An 11887-nucleotide genomic window follows, 5' to 3' on the forward strand; every position below is an offset into this window, starting at 1 on the left:
TAATGGGGAACCAATCACTTGTCTCCACAGTGTCTGTGTGTCAGTCACCTCCTCCTAGGGGGAGATTGTATTTGGGGCCCAAGGTCTGGCACAGGATGTGTGGGGTTGGTGTCTGGAACCATTGTACGTCGTCTCTGATGTTGCACCTATCCTGAGATAGTATATAACCCAGAAGCAAGCAGCCTTGTTATAACAAGTCTTTAAAAAAAAGTAAAACCTTGATTGATTATTAATTTTGCCTCTCCTCATTATTGATTATGGGTAGAATTTCCACCACAGCACGTAGGGCGAACCGATTGGTATCACCTCGTTAGTCTGAATGTGCTGGCTTGTCCATCTTGTTAGGGTTGGATGTTGCATACAATTGTTAATATTGTAATCAATGACATTTCCTTAGGGTGCTCATTAGTCTTTCAGTTGTTATTCTTCTGTTTTTTTATCCTCTTATGTTTGTTGTGTACTAAATATTTCTGTTTATTTTCATTGTTTTTTAATGTTTTTTTCCTGTGAAGCCATTGTGTTGCATCCATGTCTGAAATGTGCTGTATAAATAAAGCTTGATTTGATTTGAACATATTGCAAAAGAAATTAACCCGATGACTGACCAATCAACAGACTCTTGCTAAACCAATGAACAAATWTGTGTAAAAGCAACACATATCRTMGTCCATCTTAGTATAAAAAACAGTATAAATTCAGTATATCTTCCACTATGTCAAAATAGTGCTTGGTATGTAAGTTTAGTATCACTTTTCAACCAACACAGTGCATTTGTTGAAAATGAAAAATGTTGAAATCAACAATACGTCAAAGGATTCAACTACTTAAAACTGAAACAAACAAATGGATCAAACGGATCAATTCCACTGGACATTGGGTTTGATTCAGACCCTGTCAGCATGGCCAGAGATGTAACTTATAACCACAGAACCACCACAGCCCTTTCATGAATGACTAAAAGCACCTAAGTATTAGATTTACTGCACTGGTCTGTCACCGCCTCAGACACCATTCACAATGCTGGCTGAGGTATGAGTAAAACATGAAATATTATTTCCTAATTGTCAAAAAATCCCCACTCCTTAATCAACTAGTCTCTCAATGTTTAACCAGAATAACATGAGTTGTGTCCTTCAAACTGTTATACTGTTAGTCCAAAAGAATATTCAGCTATTTAGATGTCATGTATTGTCATGTTATGCTCACTATAAGAAATCCTGAATGTATTGAAATGCCTGGAGGGGATGTGTTAATTCATAACCCATCATTTATACCTGTTAATTCATAACCCATCATTTATACCTGTTAATTCATAACCCATCATTTATACCTGTTAATTCATAACCATCATTTATACCTGTTAGTTCATAACCATCTTACTGTACCATGTTAGTTCATAACCATCATTTATTTTACCTGTTAGTTATCTCATATACTGGTTAGTTCAAAAAATAACCCCCCTCTCCTTTCCTCCCCTCCGTTGTGTTAACCATCATTTATACCTTTTTAATTCATTAATCCATAATTATATACCTGTTAATTCAGGGGGCGGTTCAGGCAGGCAGGAACTAATGGGGATCCATTATAAACCCAGGAAGTGTAGCTGCTGCCTCTGCAGGAACTAATGGGGATCCATAATAACCCCAGGAAGAGTGTAGCTGCTGCCTTGGCAGGAACTTATGGGATCCATAATAAATAACATCTTGTATCAATATATTTGTATCTCTTTAATCTCGGATTCGAAATGCTAATTAGCATCAAAGTAGACGACATGCAAGACTACAAATCCCTGCAAGCTCTGCATGTCATCTCTAGCCGACACCTTTCACAGAAACAGTTCACAGAATTGTCCATTGAAATAAATCTTGACAATTGAATCATTGCTACATTAAGGCCTGATTGGTGGAGTACTGCAGGAGATGGTTGTCCTTCGAAGGTTCTTTCCCCATACTCTCCAGCAGAGTAAAGTCTGGAGTCTCTGTCTAGGGTGACAGTTGGCGTTCTTGTTCACCTCCCTTACTAAGGCCCTTCTCCCCCGATTTCTCAGTTTGGCCGGGCGGCCAGCTCTAGGAAGAGTCTTGGTGGTTCCAAACTTCTTCCATTTAAGAATAATGGAGGCCACTGTGTTCTTGGGGACCTTCAATGCTGAAGATATTTTTTGGTACCTTTCCCCAGACCTGTGCCTCGACACTATCCTGTCTCAGAGCTATATGGACAATTCCTTTGACCTCATGGCTTGGTTTTTGCTCTGACATGCACTGTATTCTGTGGGACCTTATATAGACAGGTGTGTGCCTTTCCAAATCATGTCTAATCGATTGAATTTACCACAAGTGGACTCCAATCAAGTTGTAGAAACATCTCAAGGATGATCAATGGAATCAGGATGCATCTGAGCTCAATTTCGAGTCTCATAGCAAAGGGTCTGAATACTTAGGTAAATACATTTTCAAAAATGTAAAAAAAAAAATGTAAAAAGGTTTTTAGTTTGTCATAATGGGGTATTGTGTGTAGATGGATGAGGTTGAAAAATTATTACATTTTAGAATACGGCTGTAACGTAACAAAATGTGGAAAAAGTGAAGGGGTCTGAATACTTAATGAATGCACTGTATACCACTGGCAGAGTTTTCTACCTCTGGCAGAATTTTCTACTACTGGCAGAGTTTTCTACCATTGACAGTTTTGTATACAGTCACGTGATACGTGGTATAGAAAAGTRCAATCTTAGGAGAGTACATGGGAGGCACTATACTGTGTGATCTGATCAAAACCACTGATACAGGAGCCCCACCCTCTTGTGGGATGGATCATGTCTACAGAGAAACATAGATGCAAATACTTAGATTTGTGTGTATTGGGTATATGTTGTGAAATTGTTAGATATCACTTGTTAGATATTACTGCACTGTCAGAGCTAGAAACACAAGCATTTCACTACACCCACAATAACATCTGCTAAACACGTGTATGTGACCAATAAAATGGGATTTTGATTTGAAATAAATGTCCTATTTATCAAAGGTGCTTTTGACTGAGGTCAAAAATGACTCCAAAGGATTTGAATTTGTTAAAAGTCCATTTTGATACAGAAACACTAAACCAGATTTAGATTTATTAACAACCAGTTGATTGACAAAGTCATTAAAAATTGGAAGAATTMAATAAACCACATTTTGGCTATGGTAAACGATATGCCTCTGGGGTCAAAATGATCCATGTCAGAAGTATGGTTCAATGCAAATATGTAGTGGGTGTAAATTTTGTTCTAAATTCTCACTCATTAAACACGAATCAATCAACACATGTTTCTCTTTGAACGACTTAATATAATATTAAACTTTTATGAAATAAAATAAACGTTTGGTTCCTCAACTGCGTTGCCCACTCCAGTCAGCAGATGGCGATGTGCGTCTTTCAGGTTCAGACGATGCTGCCAGTGTGATGTATAATCTAGTGGACCGGACGCTCCTTCAACAACAACAGCTAGTCAGACACCTCGGTAGCTTTCTAGCAAACATAGCTACAACATTCACGCTCTTTACACTGTTTTGGTGTATATTAGTCGCTGTGTATTAAGCACACTTCTGTTGTATGTAAGTACTTGTTGGCCCATTTAATTATATATTTACGTTGTTTGTCAGCTAGCTGGTTTGCTAGGTTAATTTAGAACTAGGCTAGTCGCTAATGCTAGCTAGCTAACATCCCTGACCATGAGTTCACTAAGCTACTCTCCTCCTGATAAAGAAGAGGGGGTCTGCTGGACGGAGAAAAAAGCTCTCGTGAAAGAGGAGGAGGAAGAGGAGGCTGTTACAATACAAAAACAAGTAGATGGTGAGGCTGTTACAGTGAAAGAAGAAGAGAAAGACGTTTCAGTGAAAGAAGAGGAAGATACGTTCAGAGTGAAAGAGGAGGAGGATGTTACAGTAAAAGAAGAGGAGGAAGAGAAAGAGGAGGATGCATTTTTTGGAGTGAAAGAGGAGGAGGGGGAGATGACTGTCACATCGAAAAAGGAGGAGGAAGAAGAGGAGGAAACTGAATTTCTGGTCCCGGTCTCCCAAACGCATCTTAAGGCATCCAATGGTTCTAACAATGAACTTAGCCGTAAGATGGTTTTGGGAAACCGGGCCCTGATTAACACTAGTAAGTACTGTCTTAAATACAGAGGCACAAACTCTGCAGTTGTTGAACTGATGTTTGGTGTTAAAGGGGAAATCTGCAATAGCTACATCCATATTTGGACTTTAAATTATTAATTTATAGCCATTGCTTCTTGAAGAATATAACACATGCCTCATGAGCTTAGTTCAACTGTTGTACCCCATCAGAACCCCAAATAAGCTTTTTTACTCCAATGTTTAGAAACAATGTAAACCAACACTGTATAGCCTCAACATGGTTAAAACTATAATGTTGATATCATGGATGGTCAGTCCTTGCCTCCATCGGTCTGTCTATGAATTTGAGAGTAGTTACATTTCTCCAGCCCCATCCATCATCTTATTACCAAAACAGTGGTGGAATGACAGCTTTGTTATTGTTATTGTTTGAACTGCAGATTGGTTGATTGATGTGGCTTTTTTAAAGGGGCAACCTAGTTTTTAAAACAGCAACAAAATGGCTTCCCGGAGACTTGGTTTGGTAAACAGCTGAGGGATGTAATGTAATCACTCTCAAATGCATAGAGAAAGCTATTGTAGAAACCGTAACCCAACACCTAGCGACCTCGTCAAGAAGTACGGTCATCTTGGCGTAACAGTTATAAGGTGTTGGCTTGACAGTCGTTGGACCCAGGTTTGAGTTCAGTTCAGGGCTACCCCCTGAATTCACTACACTATGAATACAAGGACTGGCCATCCATGATGTCATAATGATAGTTTAACAAGGTTTCTAGGCTATATAGTATATTCTAGAATTCATCCATGATGTCATAATGATAGTTTAACCAGGTTTCTAGGATATATAATATATTCTAGAATTCATCCATGATGTCATAATGATAGTTTAACTTTTACTTGGTACTCATCCCGGATCCGGGAGTACCCTCATCAGTAAAAAAGCTGACTAGCCTAGCATAGCGCCACAAGTAAATACTAGCATCTAAATATCATGAAATCACAAGTCCAAGACACCAGATGAAAGATACACATCTTGTGAATCCAGCCATCATTTCTGATTTTTAAAATGTTTTACAGGGAAGACACAATATGTATTTCTATTAGCTTACTAACAATAGCCAACCACACAGCAGCATTGATTCATGCACGTTAGCGATAGCGAATAAACCAGCAAAATATATTAATTTTTTCACTAACCTTCTCAAAACTTCATCAGATGACAGTCCTATAACATCATATACACAATACATATATGGTTTGTTCGAAAATGTGCATATTTAGCGGCACAAATCGTGGTTATACAATGAGAATAGTAGCCAAACTGCAAACAAAATGTCGGGAGAAATCTTGGGAGAGCACCTAATCTAATCAATAACTAATCATAAACTTGACAAAAAAATACAGTTGGACAGCAAATGAAAGATACATAGTTCTTAATGCAACCGCTCCGCTGTGTTAGATTTTTAAATTAATGTTACTACGACATACAGCGTGCGTTAAAGCGAGACCGCACCGAAATTAATGGCGGAATAATAGTTTAACTTTTTCGACAGAAATTACGAATTAACATCAAATAGTTCTTACTATTTGATGAGCTTCCATCAGTATCTTGTACAAGTTGTCATTTGTCCAGAATAATCGTTGCTCGGTGTTTAGAAGGTCGTCTTCAACTGTGGAATTAGCAGCAAACGTTAGCCATGTGGTGCAAACGTGTCCAACTCAGCATAACGCAGAACAAAGAAAATCCCGAAAATCGCATATACTTGATATAATACTGAATTAACTCGTTTAAAATAACTACATTATGATGTTTTAACACGTATGTCGAATAAAATTAGAGCCGGATAATATCTAGCGCCTAAAACAACAGCTTTCAGGACGCAATCATGAGGTTCTGTCTCGCGTTCATGGACGAACGTAGAAAAGACTGCACACCCGGTTTCCAAGAGCCTCTTGTTCGGCCTCAGATCTACCTAGCACACCCCATTCCAATTCTCACTGCTACTGACATCTAGGGGAAGGCGAACGTATGCAGTGCATGTAGACCCATAGATTACATTCAAATTAATAAACTGACCCTGGAACAGAGCCCCCGATTTCAGATTTCTCACTTCCTGACAGGAAGTTTGCTGCAAAATGAGTTCTGTTTTACTCACAGATATAATTCAAACGGTTTTAGAAACTAGAGAGTGTTTTCTATCCAATAGTAATAATAATATGCATATTGTACGAGCAAGAATTGAGTACGAGGCAGTTTAATTTGGGAACGAATTTTTACAAAGTCGAAATGGCGCCCCCCTATTGAGAAAAGGTTAACCAGGTTTCTAGGATATATATTATATAATTGCCAGTGTAGATTTCCTGTGGAGGTGAAATTGTTAYAGCTGTTGATAAGTCATTGTATAATATTCAGCCATTTATTTTTTCATGCCATTACATTAAAGGCGAAACATATCTAAATTCAATTACATTAAAGGTGAAACATACCTAGATTCCATTACATTAAAGGCAAAACATACCTAGATTGTTACATTAAAGGTGAAACATACCTAGATTCCATTACATTAAAGGCGAAACATACCTAGATTCAATTACATTAAAGGCAAAACATACCTAGATTCCATTACATTAAAGGTGAAACATACCTAAATTCRATTACATTAAAGGCAAAACATACCTAGATTCAATTACATTAAAGGTGAAACATACCTAGATTACATTAAAGGCGAAACATACCTAGATTCAATTACATTGATGAATTGGTTTGAAACCTTTGTTTTAGAACCTTCTCAAAGTTCGTGCCTTGATGGATTTGTAGAAAACGGTTTATCATAAAATACTATTTATAAAAATAAATAAAAAAGTTTTACCTTTATTTAACTAGAACAAATTCTTAACAGCTTAAAAAAATCTATTAGCATGAATTACCCTCCGTGAACAAGAAGCACCACATTACAAATATTTTCAAAGACGTGAGATCATTTACTTCTCTGTAATATAGCTTTTCAATCGTGATATTTTGTACTTTCGAGGAAAATAGGCATGTTTCTCGACTCATACCCTGACTTTAAAAAGGGATTTTTGTGAGAATTAGCCGGACACCGCCGGGCCAATTGTGTGCCTCCCTATCGGACTCCCAATCACGGCCGGTTGGGATACAGCCTGGATTCGAACCAGAGTCTGTAGTGACGCCTCAAGCACTGAAATGCAGTGCCTTAGACCGTTGCTCCACTCGGGAGCCCCAAAATCATGTTCTAATGCTGTCCCCAACTAAAATAGATCTTGGCCAACCAAGAGTCTTCTGTTGTTTCTACCAATCAATTGGTTGAAAATTTATAACGTGTATTTTTCCATATATAGACACAAATTGCGCTGTAATATTCAGAATACATTGTAAAAACTCAAATCGATATTGGTAAATAGTGGTTTCTTCATTAGCATGGAGGAGTTTCTACAACCAAATTGCATGGCCTATATTGGAGACCAAAAGTTATCTGGTGCACTGCTTAGGATTTCAACAACTTTCATAACTTTCTTCTAGCCTACAATCATCGATGTTACTACTAATGTGAAAACAAGACGAAATATGACTATTCTTGCTCATTTTAAGACAATTGTTAAATAATTTTAACATTCATTAGATGTCAATTGTTCTACAACATCATGGCTATGCTGTTGACATCACCTTTTACAGTGGATTTCCGCTGTTGTGGGCCTTAAACCATATGTCTGACTTTGTTGCTCACACAGGAGAGAGACGTGACCATCATGGATCCTCTGGGGAGCCTCAACAACATCATGAAGCAGAAAAAAGTCTCTCCAGATCAAAACACCCCAAGAAACACAGGCAGAGACCCACAGGGAAGAAAACTCACCCCTGCTCTGACTGTGGAAAGTGTTTTGTTTCTTCAGGATGTTTAAAATCACACCAGAGAACACACACAGGAGAGAAACCTTATAGCTGTGATCAATGTGGGAAGAGATATGTTACATCTAGCGGTCTGACTAAACACCAGAGAACGCACACAGGAGAGAAACCGTATAACTGTAACCAATGTGGGAAGAGTTTTACTCAGTCATCCAGTCTGATTTTACACCAGAGAACACACACAGGAGAGAAACCTTATAGCTGTATTCAATGTGGGAAGAGTTTTACTCAGTCATTCAGCCTGATATTACACCATAGAACACACACAGGAGAGAAATCTTATATCTGTGCGCAATGCGGGAAGAGATTCGCCTCCTCAGCAGACATTAAAATTCACCAGAAAATCCACACAGGAGAGAGACCTTTTAGCTGCTCTGACTGTGGAAAGAGTTTTGTTCGCTCAGGACAATTAAAATCACACCAGAGAACACACACAGTAGAGAAACCTTATAGTTGTAATCAATGTGGGAAGAGTTTTACTCAGTCAGGCAACCTGGTATCACACCAGAGAAGACACACAGGAGAGAAACCTTATAGCTGTGATCAATGTGGGAAGAGTTTTACTCAGTCAGGCAACCTGGTATCACACCAGAGAACACACACAGGAAATAAACCTTTTAGCTGTGATGAATGTGGAAAGAGTTTTACTACATCTAACCACCTTATTGTACACCAGAGAACACACACAGGAGAGAAACCTCATAGCTGTGATCAATGTGACAAGAGATACTCTGATAAAAGATCTCTGATCAAACATCAGAAAATACATGGAGTTGTTTCATGATATCAATGAAATAATGTAGAATGTTTTAACATTGTAGTAGGAGTATTTTAATGATGTCACAATGTAGAATGTTTTAACATTGTAGTAGTATTTTAACGATGTCACAATGTAGAATGTTTTAACATTGTAGTAGCAGTATTTTAATGATGTCACAATGTAGAAGCCTAAACGTTTGCCCCCTGTTCTATTGATTTCAGCATGATATGGATATTAGCCTCAGGGGGAAAATCCAGGCTCTGAATTGAAAGAGTACTATTTATATAATTTAACAAAACGTGACTAACAAAAAAAGTTGTTACTCTTAACAGTGTTGCATTCCTTTGTTTAGCGACCCCTAAATTGAAAGGCATCACTCTAAAATATAGCTAACTGTCTTCTGCAGGTTGTCCTCTAACCAGTGAGGTAAAGGATATCTCCCATTTCCATGTGTTAGTTTCAACAGCACGTACAACCTGATTTCCCCCCTAATCGATATCAGTGATTTATTGCTACTTGTCAAAATGTATTAACAATCCTACATCACTCCAGTATTTCTTTACAACATTCAAGTGCTAATTGTCTTTATTCCACTACTGAAGAAGCATGTCTCAAATCACCTCATATTTCAAACATCCAGCCTGACAAAAGATACATGTTTTATTATTNCTCAAATCACCTCATATTTCAAACATCCAGCCTGACAAAAGATACATGTTTTATTATTCCATGTCTCACCATTAAGTGAATTATTGCCAATACATATTAACAAAGGGGGTGTACATTTGGTTTTGATATTTCATATTTACAATTTATGTAACATTTAGTAATCATAATTATTTATGCAACCAGCTGACCATTTTTGGGTACATTTATATTGACATTGTTGCCCTGCTTTTAGAATACCAGGGTTAATTCTCAGATGTGCCAACCCAAATGTACTAGAGCATGACATTGGGGACTGGGCCCAGATCCAACAACATGCCTATTGAGTGAACCCTGAAAAGAGAGAGAAGCTCCTCAGTGAGGTGGAAAGTTACTACGGATATTGCAGGAGTTTCCTCTGGAAATCAGACCATGGTAAGGACAACTTGGTTGCTGAAATTCTCAATGGTGGGCAGTCGGAAATATTTAGCGTTTAGCCAGTGCTTTGCCATGGATCCCAATTTATTTTGACTGCACGGTTTTCTGTATTGGAGATGAGTTTTGTTTGGGCTCGTTCCAAGGGGACYAGAGTTCTAGAAGTTAGTGAGTTCAAAAAATATAATTTTTGTAGAAAAATGTATATATTTAGAAATGTGTTTTTTCTTGTTTTTAATTGTTGACAGCCAGTAGACACCATGTTTATATTGGTGAAGGTGAAGCATTGTAGTTGATTATAATGTGAAATGGCAGTTGTTTTCTGTTGGTGGTGAGCAAACTTGTCCAACAAAAATATAGGATATCTTGGGCAGATTTAGTGGGTCTCATGGTGGGTGTCTTTTAGGTTCCAGTTGTTGTTACTAGTCAACTTTCAGTGGACACCCCCATAGTGTCTTTCAGAGCCCCTCCTAAAATCCCACCTGTTTAGTTGTGGTTGTTGTCAGTGACTCTGTTTGTTCCCTCTTCTATATAAGCGACATTTTTGGTTTTCTTGCTGGGGAACATAACAACAAACAATGGAGTAWAACAAGCTTATATTTTGGGTTGGATGTTGCATCATATTGTTAATATTTTAATCGATGGCATTTTTGTGGAAAATATTTTTCTATTTAAATTTTTTTAATATGTTTTTTTCCTGTAAAGCCATTGCATTGTATCCATGTCTGAAATGTGCTGTATAAATAAAGCTTGTTTTGATTTGAACATATTGCTAAACAAATTAACCCAATGACTGACCAATCATCAGACTCTTGCTAAACCAATGAACAAATATCTGAATACGTTCCGAATGCACTGTACAAACAATACAGATGTAAGTAGATAAATGTTTAAATGTTGATGTGCAGTTACATTTTCAAACACTCAATTGCTACTGTAGTTTAGTGCTACTAGATACAATTATGTATCATAAAAACGTTTTAATGCAACACCGAAATGTGGGGAATTCACAATACCGGAGGTCATGAATTCCCTAAAGGCATTGTAGGTGCTATGAAGAGGGTCATTCTGGTAGTGTAGGAATACTAGGCAAAAGTCAACATTAACCGGCACAACGTACCTAGTAATGTTAGCTTGCTAATGATTCTACCGTAGGGTGTGCGAGTATGTGCAGTGTCGATTTATGCTGAGTGTCATTATTGTAACTTTTATAACGTTTGCACATGTCAGATTTCAATCATTTCAGGAGACGGAATAATGCTGGAGTCCAAAGGCGGCCAAACCGGGAGAAGCAGGTTGATAACTATTGAGGGTTTGCCTGATCCTGAACCCTACCATCCGGCAGCTGAACAGGATAGGTACATTTTCCCTATATCCATGATAGTACATGAGGACCACAGTGCTTGCTTTGTAGGTTATTTTACTGATTTAAAGATCATGGACTATTTCCCTGTTTTAATATTAGGGATACGTTATTACAACTTTATTTTAAATATACATACTTTCTTTAAACCATAACAGGTTCAAATATCGTCTCAACCTCTTGGGCTGCTTGAACATGTGGGAAACCACCCGGAAGCTTCCGAGCACTTTTTGTGGACTCCATAAAGCCTCCCACTGCCAGGGACCTGTTCAAAGTAACCTATTCAAACCTGCCAGCAACCGGCGGTGTTTGGGGAGAACGACACCATCTGCCACTGGTTCAACTGGCTGGCTGAGGTGCAAGGTAAAATAGTAAATTGTCAAGTTTATCGGTAACTGCATATTATTCCATTTTGTGATTTAAAATGTATTTTTAAATGTTACTCCTCAGATGGAAAATGTCCTCTCTAACAGTGCGCGATGGTGTTGGAGTTTGCTACTGGGGCAACAGTGGTGCCACCCCTTGGGTTTGAGGACACCCCGACCATCGAATTCCTCCACACAGCGCGAGGGCGTCTCGCTGGGCAGCAGAAGAAAAAATTACCCAGAGGCAAACACGTGTGCTGTGACACTAAGGCC

General features: G+C 38.2%; 1 protein-coding gene across 1 annotated transcript; it reads left to right on the top strand.

The window, feature by feature from the left end:
- Positions 1–3469: 3469 nt before the first annotated feature.
- On the top strand, positions 3470–9333 carry LOC112080439 (zinc finger protein 180-like). Its single transcript, XM_024146209.2, has 2 exons — positions 3470–4143; positions 7869–9333. The coding sequence occupies exons 1-2, from the start codon at positions 3714–3716 to the stop codon at positions 8828–8830; spliced, it is 1392 nt and encodes a 463-aa protein (XP_024001977.2). The 5' UTR covers positions 3470–3713; the 3' UTR covers positions 8831–9333.
- The last annotated feature ends 2554 nt before the right edge of the window (positions 9334–11887 follow it).

This window comes from Salvelinus sp. IW2-2015, unplaced genomic scaffold, assembly GCF_002910315.2.
Source record: "Salvelinus sp. IW2-2015 unplaced genomic scaffold, ASM291031v2 Un_scaffold16326, whole genome shotgun sequence".
Lineage (NCBI taxonomy): Eukaryota > Metazoa > Chordata > Actinopteri > Salmoniformes > Salmonidae > Salvelinus > Salvelinus sp. IW2-2015.